The sequence below is a fragment of the Sinocyclocheilus rhinocerous genome, unplaced genomic scaffold (genome assembly GCF_001515625.1).
Source record: "Sinocyclocheilus rhinocerous isolate Xijiao unplaced genomic scaffold, SAMN03320098_v1.1 scaffold671, whole genome shotgun sequence".
Lineage (NCBI taxonomy): Eukaryota > Metazoa > Chordata > Actinopteri > Cypriniformes > Cyprinidae > Sinocyclocheilus > Sinocyclocheilus rhinocerous.
The window spans coordinates 910,567-930,175 of record NW_015625021.1 but is presented as its reverse complement, the minus strand read 5'-3'; the positions used below and the strand labels follow the sequence as shown (position 1 = coordinate 930,175).

At 35.0% G+C, this 19,609-nt stretch overlaps 1 protein-coding gene across 7 annotated transcripts in view; it reads left to right on the top strand.

The window, feature by feature from the left end:
• Positions 1 to 19,609, top strand: part of slmapa (sarcolemma associated protein a) — a 76,108-nt gene that overhangs the window by 37,193 nt on the left and 19,306 nt on the right. For 3 of the 7 annotated variants that reach the window (XM_016561954.1, XM_016561997.1, XM_016561962.1), the window contains 13 exons: positions 4,921 to 4,957; positions 6,920 to 6,982; positions 7,793 to 7,888; positions 8,056 to 8,127; positions 8,211 to 8,351; positions 8,782 to 8,919; positions 9,673 to 9,841; positions 9,999 to 10,049; positions 12,260 to 12,322; positions 15,756 to 15,815; positions 15,961 to 16,035; positions 18,073 to 18,153; positions 18,709 to 18,768. In XM_016561954.1, coding sequence (XP_016417440.1) covers positions 4,921 to 4,957; positions 6,920 to 6,982; positions 7,793 to 7,888; positions 8,056 to 8,127; positions 8,211 to 8,351; positions 8,782 to 8,919; positions 9,673 to 9,841; positions 9,999 to 10,049; positions 12,260 to 12,322; positions 15,756 to 15,815; positions 15,961 to 16,035; positions 18,073 to 18,153; positions 18,709 to 18,768 — 1,106 coding nt within the window. Of the gene's footprint in view, positions 1 to 1,194; positions 1,439 to 4,920; positions 4,958 to 6,919; positions 6,983 to 7,792; positions 7,889 to 8,055; positions 8,128 to 8,210; positions 8,352 to 8,781; positions 8,920 to 9,672; positions 9,842 to 9,998; positions 10,050 to 12,259; positions 12,323 to 15,755; positions 15,816 to 15,960; positions 16,036 to 18,072; positions 18,154 to 18,708; positions 18,769 to 19,609 lie in introns of those variants that run through there. The other 4 variants (XM_016561969.1, XM_016561977.1, XM_016562004.1 and 1 more) reach the window with 3 other exon arrangements.

The following is a 19,609-nucleotide window of genomic DNA, read 5'->3' as shown; positions in this document are numbered from 1 at the left end:
GTGTGCAGAATGATGCGCTTGAAGCAACACGCCGTGTTGCTTCAAGCGCATCATTCTGCACACCGGATGCGCACATTGTAAGCGCTTCGTGCTCATAGACTGTATAAATACAGTTCGTGCTGCACTGTATTTGTTTTGTCCTATCGTATCTATCACATGTTGTTTCCTTATTAAAAAATATGCTATACATTCAAAAGAAATTTATTTTAATTTTATAGTATATACTTAAACATATATATGAATGTTTTTAATGAATGGCTTTTATAATACAAATAGCAATGTGTAACATTTTACCATATTTAGTGCAACTTTTATTTGTTCCCCACAAAATATTGTTTTTTCACTAAATGTTTGGATTTCTAAAATTATTGTGCACTGATTTTTCTTGAATAACTTTTGCTGCCGAATTATCCACTAACCTAGTTTGATACATTTTTGTCATAGATTATAAATATACATAGGCCTATATTTTTTCATATTTGTTTATTTTATTTTTTTTCTTTATAATGTAGTCTGTATCTAGTAGATTGTGAAAGAATGATTATCAGTTCCACACACAGAGATATATAAATTCTACATTTATTTAAATGAGGGAAAAAAACTTCACTGGTATCGGATCGGTATCAGCCAATACCGAACCTTAGGTATCGGAATCGGTATCGGAGGCGAAAAAGGCGGATCGGGGCATCCCTGCTTATTAGCCACATATGCACTAGCTGGCTGTCATCATATTTATTTCTGCTGTTTGATTGCATTATAGGCTGTTAGATTAATCTATACAGAGTAAAAATGTCTTGAGCTTATTTGTTACAAATTTGCATATTATGCACAGTATGCATGCTAAATATACTAAACAAATATTAGTATGGTAGTATGCTATTCCAAACATAACCTCTGTCTGTGTTACATGTGATATGCCACATTTTTAAGGATTTTTGTGGGTCACCATTCTGAACGTCCCTCAAGCGCTAACTTCCCCTATGTCTGCTGGAATGCTCTCCAACCCGTCGGCTTTGTTTCTTTGCACGAGTTACTGAGCCGATGCCATGGGGGCAGACGGCCAGAGGATCAGGTTCTGCTACTATTGTCCTGCCTGAGTTTCACTGCATATGAAATTTTGAAAGCTCTTCAGATGGGTTTGGAGCTCTGAGGGACTTTGGAGTGTTTTATTTCAGAAGAGTCTGGAACTATCACATGACAAGCTCTTGAACTTTGACCGCTGTTAGAGGCATGGATGCTGTCAGACTGTGTGGAGTGGACAGAACGGCACTGTTTTGATTTTACACAAGCGACGAGGATCCAGCCATGTTATTGAGCTGCTAAAGAGAGCATGACTGCATGTTCTTCTGCTAAGCGCCTGAAAGAAAAATCTCAAGACCACAGCCATGGACCCGCTGGTGGATATCGCACCATAAATCCTGCTTTTCCTACGCTTCAGGTAACAAGACTTTTCCAAAAAGAGGGATCGGCAGCCTTTTAAAGGAATGACTAAGTAAAAGCGGGAAAAAATGCTTGAAATGTGAATTGTATCCAGCAGGACATTTTTATATGGTAAAAGGCCTGAACTATGTTGAGGCCTGAACTATCTTTACTCATCATTTCTCTCTATGTGTTTTACAATTCACTCATCTGGTTAGCAGCCGTTTAATATAGGTTTGAGGCTGGTTATTTAAAGGGGTCATATGATGCGATTAAAATTTTTCCTTTCTCTTTGAAGCGTTACAAGCTCTTGGTGCATAAAGAAAAGTTGCAAAGACTAAAGTCTCAAATCCAAAGAGATATTCTTTATAAAAGTTAAGAGTCAACCACGCCTACCTAAAACGGCTCGTTCTAACACACCCCCATATTTTTATGTCACGATGTGGGAAGATTTGCATAACGCCGCCCAAATGTTCACGCAAAGAAAGAAGGTGTAACTTTTATTCTCACTGTAGTATTGTTGCTGCCGCTGCCATGTCGCAGAGAATCTGTGTGTTTCGTTGTGAAATCGAAACTACTTTGTTTGGCCTTCCAAAAGAGGACGATATCCGCTTCGTCATGCCTAGAGCTGATCCGTGCTGGTCGCTGAGGAAATACGTCAACTTTGCGCTGTGGATCGCCGGATCGGCTTTCACCGTGGACGAAGCGGAGTCCAGCCCGGGGTCGTCACATGTGGTTGCCGCAAGCCCGCCGGCCACGCCGTTCTCTAGCCCGCCGGCTGCCGCTCACTCTAGCCCACCGTGTGTTTCGTTGTGAAAGCGAAACTACTTTGTTTGGCCTTCCAAAAGAGGACACGACTAGAAATCAGTGGTTAAGTTGTATTTACAACACTGTTCCAGAACAGTTCAACCCAAATATTCACATGTGTGCAGCGCATTTTATGGAGGACTGTTTCCTGATCCTGGTAGAGTAGACTACAATGCCGGCTGTTCTGACTCACAGACTGTAAGTACGTTTTTTATATTTAAAGAATTTGCCACTGACAAGTTTTTGACTCTACTAAAGCATAAAAATACCATAATATGTTTGCAGATATTTAAGAAACATGCTAAGTTAACATACTTGTTTATCTGAAAAACAATGCTACAGTCAGTTATTCTCCTTTGAAAATGTGCGTTCCGGGCCGGGATGTCGGTCTCTGTTTTGGTTTGTAAAACCCGCCCACTGCCAGTTTAGCCAATTGTATTTCGGCATCCCGGGTTGCCAGTTGGAGTGAAAACAGAACGTATTTAATTTCATTCATCGTCAAGTGCGCTCGTTCCTGTTGGTGTCGTCAATCTGGCAACCTGCATGTGCGTCAAGTCTGAGGAGGAGGGGCTGGGTGAAAAAAGCCCTCTCCAATATTTTGAATTTGGACTGCAATACCTAGTTCAACCACTTGGTGTCAATCCTACATACAGCACCTTTAAAATCAATAATTTGTGTTTGTTTGACCAAGGCCAGAACAGTTATGGCATGCAGATTTTATTTTTTATGATTTATATTAATGATTTAATAATAGTTTTTCTTGTTTTTATTTCTCACTCTTATTTTATTCTATATTACTTTATCTTATTTTATAATTTAATTTGACTATTTTATTTTGTTTTATTATTTTTACTTTGTTTTATTTTATTATTCAAATTTTTAAATTTAATTTGTTTATTTTATTTAATTTATTTTAATTCTATTTTATTTTTATTTTATTATTACTTTAATTTGACTATTTTTATTATTTTTTACTTTGTTTTATTTTATTATTATTTTAGTTCATTTGAATTGTATTTATTTTATTTTAACTCCATGAAATTATTTTCCTTTCCTCTGTTGATGTATTTCCTGTTCCAACAGGAAGTTTATGCAGGACACATTTTTAAAGGGTTTGTTCTTCCAAAAGGGGCTCATCCTTCTCACCCTAATCCGTAGTCATGGGAAATCTGGCAATACCATGGCAGTTAAAAAAATACATGCTTGAGAAGCTCATGGAAATGAATAAAATGTCAAAAAGCATTTTATTGGGCAAAATGTTGTGTATAGTCCGCAATATTATGTTCAAATGTATATTTATGCAAAGTTTATGGATTGATGTTTCGGAAAGTCTTTGTCATGTTTGGTCAGAATGTTTTGTTGGATTAAGGGGCATCATTATGCATGTTCTTCTAGTTCCTCAGAGTTTATGGTTTATCAGGTGGTTTGCTCCATTTTTCCAGACTCCATTCGGTTAGACTTATTTCACAAAGTCCCAATGACCGAGAGCATTCATATTCTGTGTCTGCCTGGTTTCTTTCTAGAGCTCAAAGTCCACAAGAATCACCGCAGACCTTTTGAACCCACAGCTTATTTTTGTCATTTAAGTGCAGCTTTGGCAGCTGCAGAGCTGATGAGGAGTGACACAACTGGAATCAGTCAGCAGATATACGTGTTTTGATTAATAGCATGTCTGATATTAATAGCCCTGAATTTCATATCGTAATGAGTTGTCGACTATTGTTTTATTATTATTGGCAGTGCTGTATATTATATTATGTAATATTACAAAGGCTGTCAGGGTTTGATGAGATGTGTGCCATGGCTATTATAGTTAACTAAAAAAAAAAAAAAGAGAGAGAAATGAAATAAACTAACTATATATTTATATAAAAAAACTAATAAAAATGACAAAACACATATTATACATTGTAAAAATAAAAACTAAGTTAAAATAAAATGTGATAATCTATGTATGGATATTTAAAAAACAACTGATAATGACAAACATACAAAAATTACAATCACAATTACTAAAACTTTGAAATGAAAACTGGAAATATTAAAAAATCATTAAAACTGTATACATTTAAAAATAATGACAAAAACACAAATTAAAGAATTAAAATAAACTTGAATATAACTAATATAATATAAATATAACTATCATATAAAATCTAATTGAAATATAAATATAAATTATTATAAAAACTCATTTAAAATATTAATAAAAACTTAATATTAGTAAAACTATTTCATTTAGAATTAAAATTTAAATGAAAATCGATAGAAACTACATATACTAAAAAAAATTTTTTTGAAAACACAACTAACACTTTGCCTAAAATTAAAATCAAAACAGAAAATATAAAAATTAAAATGAATTCAAAATGTTGGTAAACATTATAATAGATACAAAATAGATTTTTAAAAAAACACTGTTTGCTGTTTGAGTACATCTGTGACTTTTAAGAGGTTTTAATGTTAAGCAAAAAGGTAAATGAAACGCAGCCTGTATCACAAAGCCTCATCTCTCATGCGGTTGGCTAATATTTTGGAGTTATAAAAGGGCAGTACTGTAAAAGATTAACAGTGCAAAGTTGAATCGCTTGAGTGAGTCTGCTAGCAAATATTTGCTGACTTTCCTCATGCATGTGTCAGGAGATCCGTCCCGATGTCTCCATCAACCATTAACAATCTCTCTTTCTCTTCCAGTGTTGTTCCAGCACCACTGCCACTGGCTATTGATAAGGTAAGCACTCACGACTGCCTTGTTCATGCATTATATATGAGCTTGGTTTTTCCAAATTAAACATTGGTCATGAATGAATGTTTTCCAGTTCATTATGATCCTGTTTTTTGGATATCAAACAGCATGCAGCTTTGCCATGTTGTCTCAAAGCAGCTGTCTTATGAATGCCATTGATTTCCAAGTCCTAGCTTTGAATCAACACCTAGCATTACGTGCCGCTATCTGAGGTTTGCATGTGGCTCTCCTCTCCGTCAGTCTGTTACATGGTGTATTTGTGAACAATCCTGGAGGTGGTCCAGATGAAGTTAGATAATGCAGTTATCCTCTCATGCCATCCTCTGTGTGGGATTCCTCTGTGGAGCTTTAACAGGGAACAGTTGGGTTGTGTTGGCGATTCATTCCCAGAACAGAGGTGTCTTTCTTTAGAAGTTTTAAATATGTACTCATGCTTAATCGTGTTAGTGTTTAAACAGGAATATAATAGCATTGTTCATTCGGTGCTTTTGGTGCATCTAGAGTCAAATGCTATTACTGACACAATGTTGATCAGTTCTCAACAACACCAGACACGCCTGATTCCCAATTCACATACTGTCTGTATTACGTAATTTAGTGCATTACTAAAGTGATTTGTTTAAGGTAAGGTTGTTTGAAGTACACTACCAATTAAAAGTTTCAGGCTAGGACATTTTTAATGCGTCTATAAAAAGTATCTCATGTTCTCCAAGGCTGCAATTAATTAATAAAAAAATACATTAAAATTAAGTTAAAAACAAAGATTCAGTGAACTGGCCTTGATATGCTATGTTTATTTTGTATTTATTTTATATATATATATATATATATATTTGAATTTATAAATTCAAACTCACCTTGATATGTACTATATTAATAATTAGTAAATTATTCCTGTGATGGCAAAGCTGAATTTTCAGCAGTCATTACTCCAGTCTTCAGCTACTTTTGATCAATTTAATCTGTTCTTTTTGAAAAAAAAAGTATTAATTTCAGTCAAACAACAAAAATAGTTTGTTTTCAACTAATATTGCTCAACTTCTTACGCTATAGAAAACAAGAAGTTGTGACTCTGCTACAGCGATTTTTAAATAATAATAATAATAATAATTCCTTACATTTATATAGCGCTTTTCTGGGCACTCAAATGTAGTGTAATGTATTGTGTACTAAATGTAGAAACTTTAAAATGAAGTAGTAATGAATGAATGTTTAAGGGAGTGTGTTTGGAATTCAGTCAGAGGTTTGAACTCTGGCAGATGGATTAGGAAAAACAATTGGCGGATGACATCAGTCTGCAGAGTGATGACATCATCTGCATCTGTGATGATGACAAGAACATGCATGTGTAAATCATTACATCAGCGCTCTCAGAGTCTTTGTCTGTTCTAATGAAGGCGTTGTGGATGGACTGGCCTGGTGTCCCCCTTAAACCCCCCCTTAAATTAATGCAGATCTGTCAATGTCGTGTCCGTTTCCAGATGCATATAGCGCTTCTATATCTGACCCGCAGCATCTGACGCTGTCAATATAAAAAATACTCCTTCCGCCTTCTCTGCTGTGGGAGCGTCTCCTCATGTGGATTCAATAAATGTAACTAATCTTGAGTCACGATTTCATTATTTGGATCATTGTGGTTACAACTGCTAGGAATGAGGCAATTCAATTTAAGAGCTGCATATGAGGAACAAGGCCCCTATTGATTTAGACTGGGATTATCCAAGGTTATTTGATAGTTTTCACCTTTTCAGATGAGGTTTCTTTTGGTGAGACTGAAAGCTGCTTTAACTGTGCTGCTGATTCAGATGTATCAAGGACAGCGTGTGAAAAGATGCTCAGTAGATTCAAAGAGTTTTATGGAGGCATGCAGATCTGCGATTGTGAGATGGATACACTGTGTGCAGAGATGTCTCTTTTTCACTGTGTTTTTTTCTTTCTGGCATGCAGGTGTCCGCAAATACACCCAGTATGTATTCTCAGGAACTGTTTCAGCTCTCCCAGTACCTGCAGGTATGGAGCAACACTGACCTCTACTGGCCATCTAAAGACATTAAGTCCAAATGCAAAGATTTTGCAAGTTGGGATATTTATCTATGAACCATATAATGGTTTACATAATAATACATAATAAACATAATACATTTCATAATAATAATAATGATGATAATTATTATCATTAGTCAAATAAATGCAGGATTAATTATATTATTTAAAATTTATTTACTATATATTTTGTAGTGTATGTAATATGATATATATATGTATTATAACATTAACAATATAAACAATAATATATGTATTATAACATTATGTATGTAATATCTATTGCATTTTATAGTGTATATATAATTCAGTATATTACTGTCTCAAAATTCTCTAAAATGCTGCATTTATTTGATGAAATATACAGGAAAAACTGTCAAATTTTAAAATATTACAATTTAAAATAGCTGTTTTATATTTGAATATATCTTAAAATATTAATTATTCCTGTGACGCAAGGCTGAATTTTCAGCGGCCATTACTTCAGTGATTCTTCAGAAATCATTCTAATATGCTGATTTGCTCATTTTATTTATTCATTTATTTATTTAATCATTCATTCGTTTTTGTGAAGAAAAAAAATCTTAATAGATTGATTAATCGAACAATAGAATTTTAAAAATAGATATTTATGTAACAATATTATAGACTTTACTGACACTTTTACTCAATTTAATACATCCTTGCTGATTAAAAGTTTACTTTTGTTTAAAATATATCTTTTGAATAGTATACATATTAGAAATCTGATAATGTTGGTGTGTTTGTGTCCTTCAGGAGGCCTTACACAGAGAGCAGATGCTGGAGCAGAAGTTGGCCACTTTACAGAGGCTGCTTGCCAGCACACAGGAAGCATCAGAGAGCAGCTGGCAGGTACATCACACATCGCAATTAAAGAGAGACCATTATTAATTATTCAATACAGATGGCTGTTTATAGGCATGTTTAGTAGTGCTCAGAATATGTTACAATTATGATTGTTTGTTTCACTATACTACTGTGTTTGTCATGATAACAGAGTCTGTTTATGTGTCTTTAAGGCTTTAATCGATGAAGACCGGTTACTCTCTAGATTGGAGGTGATGGGGAATCAGTTGCAAGCATATTCAAAAGTAAGGCCTATGTATGCTTGAGTATTTGGATGTGTGCTCACAGAATATAGTTTCTGCTTCACCAAAGCATGTTGTTTCCTCAGAACCAAACAGAAGACAGTATCCGAAAGGAGCTTGTAGCCTTAACAGAGGACAAACACAATTACGAGACGACAGCCAAAGAGTCCCTGAGGCGGGTCCTTCAGGAGAAAATTGAGGTGGTGAGGAAGCTGTCCGAGGTGGAGGTAAAAACACAACAAAATTGTTTATTAATTCCTAAATGAAAGGGCTATTCTAAAGAGCTATATTTTTATACATATATGCATGCTGCATTTACCTAATTAAACGTACAGAAACAAAACCGTAATATTCTGAAATATTGTTAGTTTAAAAAAAGCTGTTTTGCTATTTGAATATATTTTAATATCAAATTTATTCCTGTGATGCAATGCTGAATTTTCAGCATTATTACTCCAGTCATCAGTGTCACGTGATCCTTCAGAAATCATTCTAACATGCTGATTTTGCTGCTCAAGAAAAAGCCATATGCAACTTGCAGTCTATGCATATAGATTTTACCCTGGTAAAGGAGGATTTAGATGTAAAGCATCATAGCCAGTTATATCCATTGCATGTTTTCTGTTGTGTTTCAATTGATCTGTTATTGTATTGCAGAGGAGTTTGAGTAACACAGAGGACGAGTGCACACACCTGAGAGAGATGAACGAACGCACACAGGAGGAGCTCAGAGAACTCGCCAACAAATACAACGGAGCCGTCAATGAAATCAAGGATCTCACCGAAAAGATCAAGGCATGTCTGACCTTCACCCACTGACACACCCGAAATGAAGATTTTCTGAAAATGTGCTCATCCTCAGGCCATCCAAGATGAGATTGTTTCTTCATCAGATTTGGAGAAATGTAGCATTACATCTCTTGCTCACCAGTGGATCCTCTGCAGTGAATGGGTGCCGTCAGAATGAGAGTCTAAACAGCTGATAAAAACATCACAATAATCCACAAGTAACACCACTCCAGTCCATCAGTTAACGTCTTGTGAAGCCAAAAGCTGTGTGTTTGTAAGAAACAAATCCATCTGGCATCTGGCTAAAATATGAGTCCATAATCCATGATAACACTGACTCCAGTGAAAAAGTGGTCTGGTCTGAATCAGGAGAGAATTCTCTTTCCTTTTTTTTTTTTTTTTTTGGAGTTTGTGGTTTTTGATGTGAAACGACAACAGGAGATGGACTTTTCCACTGGATGTTACAAAATGTCTTTTGATGTTTTCACTTCATGCAATGTTAATTGATAGACTGGAATGGTGTGGATTACTTGTGGATCATTGTGATGTTTTTATCAGCTGTTCGGACTCTCATTCTGACGGCACCCATTCACTGCAGAGGATCCATTGCTGAGCAAGTGATGGGATGCTAGGGTTTCATTTCTCTAAATCTGAAACAAACTCGCCTGCATAATAGATGGCCTGAGTTTGAGTAAACTTTTAGAAAATGTTAATTTTTGTGCTAACTATTCCTTTACATTTCTTAATGTTTATGTTCAGTTGGCAGAGGGCAAACATGAGGAGCTCACTCAGAAAGGCCTGAATGAGAAGAAAGAGCTACAGCTGAAGATCGAAGAGATGGAGGAGAAAGAACAGGTGCTTCAAGCTCAAATCGAAGCTCTGCAGGCGGACAACGACTTCACGAATGAGAGACTAACAGCCCTGCAAGGTAAAACACACAAGCATGCTATATTTCTCTCAGTTGAGAACGGTGGACTCCCTTATCATGGTAACTAAATAGATGAAACAGGTTGAGGAGGAGCATCTGTCAGTATAGAGCTCTTGTTTTTATTTTTGGTCATCCCAAACTCGTTGTCGTTTTCCAGTCCGGTTAGAACAGCTGCAGGAGAAAAGCATAAAGGAAAACAACAGTTTAGGTGAGTTGGAGACGCATGCGTCTGCTAGTGTGCTGCTAACCTTGCATCGCCTCCTTGACTAATTCAGCATGGGAGCTTGCCTTTGGTTGCCTGTTTTTCATTTTTCGTTCTGTCTCTCCTTCTTTCTGTCTGTCCGGCTTTGCTTCCATTCTGTCTCGAAGGCCTTGAACTTTTGCATTGAGCATGTGTGTTCAAGTCTGCGCCTCTGTATACAGTTTAAGACCCCCCCCCCCATTTGGCCGTTTCTCGCCAAGTTAATTTATTTCTCAGTACAGAAGCGAGGTAGTTTAAACAATCTGAACGGATTGGCCTGTTTAGTTATTTATACTAGGCTTCTTGCTTGATGATAAGTTCTGAATGTTCAGGAGGACCCATTTTAATGTGCCACATTGCTAATTATTGATATTATTAATATCATTTAGTCAGTGTTTAATTAGGGCTGGCACTAAACTCTGCAGGAAGATTGGACACCCCTGCTAAGGCATATAGTAAGGCACTAGGGTTTGAAACGTTGCCCAAGAATCGCTTGGTTATTTATATTCCTGAACTGATTTCTAGTACTATATTCTCTGGCAATAATATGAGAGGCAAATGAAACTACTGATGTGGTACGCCACAGACCACAAACCTCTTGGCAGAGATGTTTCACTCGCTGAACTGTCCCTTTATCATTCATTTCTGATCTTAGGAATGATTAGAATGGCATAACATGGGGTTTTTACTTCAATAAGACCTTAGTTGAGAACATCAGCCTGTGCAAAGCTGAAAGTGACTGAAAACTTCAAAGATGCTGTCGTTTGGCATCAAAATGTGTGGTTGTTAAACCACGAGTGATGTGCACGTCATTACACAACAAGTTGTTTTGTTGTTAAGAGCATAACTGTACAGGAAACTGACTTAAAGCTTTTTTAATAGGGCAGCCAGATTGGAAACTATAGAAGATTATAGGGCTGCACGATTTGGGGGATAATGTAATTGCGATTTTTCTGATAAAAAAAAAATGTGATTGCGATATGAAATTATTTATTTATTTTAGTTTCTGGTTTTATGTGCTTGTTTGTAGGGCTTCACAGTTTGCAAAAAAAAATATCTATTTGATTCTAAAATAATATAAATAAAAATCAATAAAACAATAAGATAATAATATTCATATTCATAAGTTAATCTTATTACTACTGCTACTAAATAAAACAAAATTATAAATATTGCTATCATAATGATATTCCACTGTAAATAAAAAAAAATCATGAATTAAAGAATAATACAACAGTTAACCAAATAAATGCTGTGATTTTATTTTACAGACTTCAAAATTACAATACTAATATTTATGCCATTTTTTATTTATTTTCCAAGTGATAAGATTAAGATTATTTTGAAGATTTTATTTAGAAGATTCCCAGACAGATTCAGTGTTTCTGAAACATTTTAAATGGAATAATTTACAAAAACATAGCAATTTAATTTTTACATTTTCTATTAATTATTCATTTACAAAAACATTGTTTTATTTTTTTATATGCAATTTAATTTTTACATTTTCTATTAATTATTTTTATTTTTTATTTCTGTAATGAGTTTCAGGTTTGCTGTGCTTGTTTGTAGGAATGCAAAATTTGGCCATGAAATTGTAGTAATATACCAATATGTATAAAATAATAAGAATAATAATCAGTTATTATTATTGTTGTTTGTAGTAGTAGTACAAAATTAGAAGTATTACTATTGTAATAATACTGTTTCGCTGTAAATAAAAAAGTATTCAAGAAAAGTAATGTAACCATCATTTTATTTTACAGTATAACTATAAAATTACATTGCTAATATTTATAGCTGTCTCAATTTCTTTGATTTTAAACGTTTTGAGGATTTTATTTGGAAGATTCCCAGCCAAATTCAGTATTTATGAAACTTGAAAGAGGAGGAATCATCTGCTAAAACATGACCCTTGATTTTTTTAGTACCAGACCTCCATGTCGCAGTGTCTGTCCCTGAGGTGACAGGTGAATGACAGGTGTCAGTCAGTCTCTTCAGGGCAGTGAGGCGTCTCCCGTCTGTGTCCTTGTCCTGCCCTCTGCATCTCTGTTTGGTTCCGTCTCATGTTGTATCCTGTAGATCTGGCTTCTGTTTTAATATCATCTGATGCCCCTCGATGTGGGATTTCTTCCATTTGCTGTTCATTTAATGGAGGGTTTTTCTTTCTTTGGTAGACCACTTTCTTTTAAAGAGTGGAGGAGACTGCACTTTAATCCAACAGTACATTGAGTGTCAATGTGAGTACACCGCATTCTTTCCAACGTCTTCCTCAGCCGTACTAATGAACCATCTTATGAGCACCAAAGCAGGTTTACTCTGTAAAGTGAGGAAGGTGTTTACAGGGACATGACCTTAAGCACCGCCCTGCATCATATTTGCTCAATATGCTTCTTTATTACTAATCTTGAGGTGCTGATTTAAAAAATAGTGCCTGTTTTAATCAAGCACATCGCAGTTTTTCACAAAATTTGTAGAATTTTTATTTTTGAGAAGCATTAGTAAGGTGAAGTTGTCTTGTATTGTCCCTTAATCAGCAGAAAAACACCATAAAGACATGATTCCTGTCTTCCTCTGAGCCAGATTACAAATATTTGTTCAATTCTCAGCCAGTTTTCACATGTATTATTAATTCTGCAGATGTTATTTTATTTCTAATGCTGGTTTCCACTCTTTTGTATATTAAAATGACATGTTTTGAATACTTTTTTTCATTAAAACTTTTGACATTTGACTGCTTTTGTTATTTTGATAAATGGATAATTTCAAATTAATTAGAAAAATCTTTATTGCTATTTGAATGTGATGGTTTTTATTGATATTTTTGAACTCGGCATCATCAAATTAGGTCACAGTAGGCCTTTTTTTGGTTTGTTTCAAAATGCAGGGCTATATATTTAAATTTTTTTGCATTTGCAATGAATTTAAAGTCTTTTGTCCTTTGGTGATACTTAGGGGTGTGCGATGTGACGATTTTTGATCGTGGATGATTAAAATGTCTCCAAGATTTGCTTTTGAAGAAATATCGTAGCATCGTGCTACAGCGCACATTCTATCAGTTGCAGTTCTGGTGCCTCTGTCTCAATATACTGTACAACGCCACATGCATTCACATCAGTATTAACTCAGCGGTAGAGTAACACTCACGGGACACTGCACTTATTCACAATCACAAAAGTACATTATTTGTATGTGCTTTAAAGCCTTGCCGGTTAAATGTTTCATTCACGTGCTGTTCTGACGTGTGCTTTTTCTGAGCATGTACACCCGAAGAGCGCGCACTAAAAAGCCTGTCAAACAGCGCCTGATTACTGGACTAAGTTATCTTTTGCGCGAATACTGGCAAAACACACAAGGTTTACATATAGACTCAGTTGGTTATGTCTAAAATGAAAGTAAACAGTTGAGAGAGAAACGGATACGTGCCTGTATATTTGACGCGTGCAGCTCTTAAAGGGACAGTACTGAACATGCAGCTGACTGTCATTAAAGGGATAGTTCACCCTAAAATTTATTTCTGTCATTATTTACTCTAACATGTTGTCCCAAACCTGCATTAATTTCTTTCTTGTGCTGAACACAAAAGAAGATATTTTGTAGAATGTGGGTAACCAAACAGTTGCTGGTCCACATTGAATTTAGAAATAGCATTTATGTTCAGCAGAAAAAAGAAACTCATTCAGGTTTAAAACAACATTTGAGTAAATGATGGTATAAAAATTATTTTTGGGTGAATTATTCCGTTAATGTTTATAAAACAACAAAACTCACTCACTACACTTGACTGAAAAACTTTAATACAGTTGCTTTAATAGGAATCAATCTATATGGTGTTTTATTTTTATATTTATTCATTCAATTTCTTGAATGCTCCTGCTAAATACACCTATTGTACCTGAAAATTAAACCTTGTTTTATTTGTATATTATGTGTAGTTGTAATGTGTATTTTTGTTCTCATTTTTTAATAACAAAGATAAAATAATGACACAGATTTTTATCTTTGCCCACTTTGGCTTAAATATCTGCCATTCTTTTTTATATCTTGTTAGCTTGAAAGGCTTTGTCTTTATAATAGGGAAATTAGTTTGGCTGTAATGCTCCGACAACTTGCAAAATAGTAAAACCAACATGACAAAGAATCGTGATAAAATCGTGATACGATATTTTTTTTGCCATATCGCGCACCCCTAGTGATACTAGAGAATTTTTTTCCATATGCGGTTCGTTAAATATTATCTTAGTAAATCTTGTTTTTAGAGTGCATGCTAGTGGTTCTTAAATCTTTCTGTGGTGTTGTACATTCAACAAGCAATTCACTGTGAACAAATTACTCTTATGAACTGGTTCTTTTTAATTCAGAAAGATTTACAAATCAGTGTTAAATTCAAAAGTGGGTTTGAATCCGACTCGGTAAATTATTCAGAACCATTATCGAGTTCAAAAATCATTTTAAACCAAGAAACATTCGTTATTAAATATTATTTTTTCATTAGAATCAGCATTGATTTTTCAGACTCATTGATTGTTCAGATGACATCTTATTAAAAATGTATATTCACAACAGACGTGCATAATAAAATAATGAATTGTTTAAAAAAATAAATCCAAGTACTTCAATTTCACAGAAATATTATTGGCTGTTGTCTAGCATAGTGAAGCCCAGTCGAATAGACTGTCCGTGACATGTTGGAAATGTATAATGGAAAGACCCCTTTTTTTTTTTCTTTTCTTTTTTTTAAAGATTTCTTTTTTGGTGTTTTTGCCTTTTATTGATAGGATAGTAGTGAGACAGGAAGCGAAGTGGGAGAGAGGGGGGATGGGATCGGGAAAGGTCCACGAGCCGGGACTCGAACACGGGACGCCCGAAGCGCAATGGCGCTACATGTCGACGCGCTGCCCATGAGGCTATCAGCGACTCCCCCCCCCCTTTTTAATAGGAAGAAATATGCAGTCATCTTTATCAAGTGATTTTGTCATTTGGAGGCTAAAATGTGTTTTGGTGTTGACTGTCTATTTAAGCGCCTCGTTCCAGATCTGGTGAAATGCTGGCTTATTTTCTGACTTTCATTCAGCTTGTAATGATTAAAACATTGTTTGGCGTATGCTTTGGTTTGTACTTCAGCTGAAGTTAGTTCTAGTTGGATCTTCCTTAAGCAATTTTGGAAAGTTATATTGCTGTTTTTGTTTTAAGTCATAAAGTTCAACACACCATGCTATATGTGAATACATCACACTATATTGCAGAACGGAGAGGCTCTCAGGATCTGTTGTATAATCTGAAATCTGTATGTGGAGATCAGATCAGATCAAGTGAATATCCTTCTCCAAACTCGACATGGATTCTTAACGAAACACCCTTGCATGCTGTCTGTTCTCACTTCACCTCCAGCTGATGGATTTTCTCTATTCCCGGGGATTTTCACTCTCACCAGCATGTGTTCTGAAGTCTATGAGCTTCCACTGATGCTTTTCATGTATCATTTTTGCTTTGTTCTGTATGTATGGAAAAAACTACAAATGCAGTTTTGCTGCTGCTGATACTGTATTCAGTTGGGCTGCATCAGTGTCATATAATGACTGAGATTTGATATTTAATGCTAAATATTTAATAGATGCACCAGGTGAGCAAGAAGACAGATATACTGAAATGCTTTTTCTCTTTTTTAACCAGCGGTGAGGCAGCTGAAGGAAGCGGTGGACTCATCCATTAACAAGCTGTCCAACTTTGATGGTAAGACCACATATTGTGTTTTTATCGATTTATTGGGAAAGACACTAAGGCCGTTTTCACACTTTTGAGGTTCATTTGAGGTGAACCATTCGTGGACTCGAGAATGGAGCAGAGACCTGACATGTTTTCCTGTTTTATTCCACAGAAGTCATTGATGCGCATCTCCAGAATAACCAGACGACAGTGGACAACAGCTTGGCCAGTCCAGACAGGCTTAAAGGTATCATCACATTTCTGTCACTTTCATCGAAGTTTAATCAAATCTGTTTCTTTCTAGATTAAGCTCGGTTATAGGGAACATCACACTGGTATGATGCAATCTGATGGCAATGGAGGCACATGGTTTCACCCTGACCTCTATTTAAAACCAAATTAAACAACTGCGCTCTCTGGGTGGCAGGAATGAGCATTGTGGCTATTTTTAGCATCCTCAAAGAGCATGACCAGGTCAGGGTCATTACTGTAATGAGCTCTAATAAGATCATCATCATCTGTGGAGTTTTAGCTAACTGTCTATTATTATTATTATTATTATTATTATTATTATTATTAAAATAAGAGTAGGTATACTAGTTGGGAATTTAATTTACATTTAAAAGAGTTTAAATCAGTTGAGCCTAATAATAATAATAATAATAATAGATAAAAACCAAATCATTTTTTGTAACCTTTTCGTTTCTGCTTTAAAATGTTTAAAATCATTGATCTTAATAAATCATCATCATCATAACAGGTCAAAAAGAAAAAAAATACAAATAAGCTGTTTGTTGTAACAATTTGTTTACACATTAAAATGTTTAAATCTATTTTGCATAATAATAATAAGTTTAAAACAAACTATTTTTTTTTATATTTAAATACATTCAGCCTAATAATAATGATATTAATAGATAAAAATAACAAAAGCTATTTGTTGTAACTTTTTCATTTACATTTTAAAATGTTTAAATCTATTCTATGTAATAATAATTGGTAAAAGAAAAAGTTACCTATTTGTTGTACTTTTTTCATTTACATTTTAGAATTTTGCACCATTCTGCCTAATAATAATAATAATAATAATAATAAAGTTTAAAACATATTTATTGTAAACTTTTTTGTTTACAATTTAAAATCTTCCGGCTCATTCTGCCTAATAATAATAATAATAATAATAATAATAGGTTTAAAACAAACTATTTGTTGTACATTTTTCATTTACTTTTAAAAACTTTTAAATCCTTTCTGCCTAAAAATAATAATGATGATAATAGATAAAAAGAACAAAAGCTATTTGTTGTAACTTTTTCGTTAACATTTTTAAATGTTTAAATGCTATAATCAGAGTAAATTCACTCTGGACCAGGTTATAACCTTATGAAAGCTTATGAATGAGGTGGCATTTAGACCTTGACCCCGTCCTCTTTGTGCTGTTCTTGTGTGTCTGACCTCTCACAGCTGCTGGGGCGTCTGACCTTGACCCCTCAATTCTCTTCAGATTAGAGTCTGAGATTATGGCCACACAGATTAGACCATAATTCACCGGTCAACCGTTACCTATGACGACATCATTTAGTTTTCATCCATTCAGTCCCACTGAGTCACTGTTTGTTCGCTACACTGTGCTTATTCATGGAACACTGAGTTCAGAAGATCTATCATGTGATGTAACTGCAGGATGGGTGGTTTTTCAGGTCATATATTGATTTAAATGTGCAACGTTTGGCCTGATGTCTGAGAGTAATGGAAATATCTAGACAGCATTGACTGATAGTGATTTTTTGATTGACATTTACAACTTTCATACTGAAAATTTGAGGTGCCATTCATTCATATCCGATGATGCATGAACATGTTGCCAGTAGTTTTCTTTAGACCGGCGTCACCTCTTCCTGTTCAAACCACATTTATAACTCTCTTTAGTCCACATGGATACTACAGCAGCGCAAAACTAAATCTGCAACTAGTTTAGCATGTGACTGTATGTCCCATTGGAAGCCCAGGTCACTCAAATGACCATGTGTGGGCAATAACTACCACCAGCCAGAGAGGATGAACTACAGGGGGCTCATTCACTGCCTGCTATTGTAGACCAAGAGTAATTGTGATTAATATATAAACAGCCATCAAACACACTCCTGTTTGGATATAGGTACTGAAGCAGAGAGCCTGGTAAAGGTTGTGATCGCTGTATAGTTATGCTTATTTTAATGTTGTTTTGAGTTATGATTGTGTCCCCCCTCTCCTCTAAGTGGTCTCTTCCGCTCTGCCTCCATAGAAAACCAAGTAGACGCTAAAGAGTGCGATATGTCAGATACTCTGAGCCCCAGCAAGGACAAAAGCAGTGACGACACATCAGGTACGTGAAACATGGACACATTTGTAATGTATGAATTACTGTGTTTTGGTTACTACAGCTTTCATTGATACATCCCACTTTTTTCCCCAGATATAATAAGTATTATATGAAAAACATATATTAACAAAAAATATATTTATCTTATAAGTTATAGCTTATGTAAACGTGGTCTGATTTATTTTATTGTCTTTTATTCATGGTTTTTTGTTTGATCTGTGTGATCTTTTTGTCTTTCCTTTATTTTTTATTTTTGCTTTCTCTTTAATTTTTTCTTTCTTTCCTTCAATTTTTGTTCTTTCTCTTTTCATTTTTTTTATTTTTTTTGTTTTCATGTTTTTATTTGTCTTTGTTAGTTTCTTTGTTTCTTTCTTTCTCTTTTTTTCATGTTTTTATTCTTTCTTTCCTTCATTTTTTTGTTCTTTTCCTTAAATTTTTCCATGTTTTATTCTCTTTTTTTGTTTTCATGTTTTAATTTGTTTTTTCTTTTTTTTTTTCTTTTTTCTTGCCTTTTAATTTTTTCATATTTTTATTCTTTCTTTCATTCTCTCATTTCAGACGGACAAATGGATGAACAAGAACTGAACGAGGCCCAGAACAGGGTTTCTCTTCTGAAAGGTAATCCCTCCATTCTTTTGTGTGGAAGTTTTCTTTTCAGCTTCCCTGTCTGAAACGCCAGTGCTGATGTGGGCGTGTTTGTGTGATTTGGCTGGCCTGAACTGTTAGTCACCCTCTTTATCTGCACTCATTAGAGCTCAGGGGACTGGCATGCGGCAACAACTGTGCAGCTTAACAGGGTGTGTTATTCCCCAATCTGACTATATATGGTCTGCATCTGCTGGAGGTGACAGCGGTGGGACCCAAAGGTGTCCTCCTGGCAGGTGTCTCAGCGTCATCCTGGTTTATCTCCCTCCCTCAGATCGTTCCCCTCGCCCCACTTTATGTTCCACTGGAGGACAGTCTGGAATATAAACCAATTACAGCCCAATTAGACACTGAGTGCTTTCACAATGTCACGTACAGCTGCCGCTCAGACGTCTGTCAGTCAGAAGAAGGGTTGCTTTCAACTGATACAATGTATCACTTTTTAGAAATTCTAAATGTGTTTAGTGTTACATTTTAAAACCTTCAGAGTAACTTTAAACAGATATTCCACCCAAAGCTGAAAAATCTGTAATCATTTACTTGTTTACTTTAATGCTGTTCTAAATTCTGTATGACTGACTCTCTTTTATGGGACACAAAACTAATATATTTTATTCATTGGGGTCCCAACATTCCTCAAAAAATCTTCTTTTGTGTTATGAAGAGGAAAGTCATATTTAGAACCACATGAGGATTAGTAAATGGTGACAGTATTATCTTTTACTGGATTGTCCCTTTAATTTGATTGGATTTTTAATGCAACCTAAGAATATTGCTCAAACTTTGGCTTTGCACAAAGCACCAAAAAAAAAAA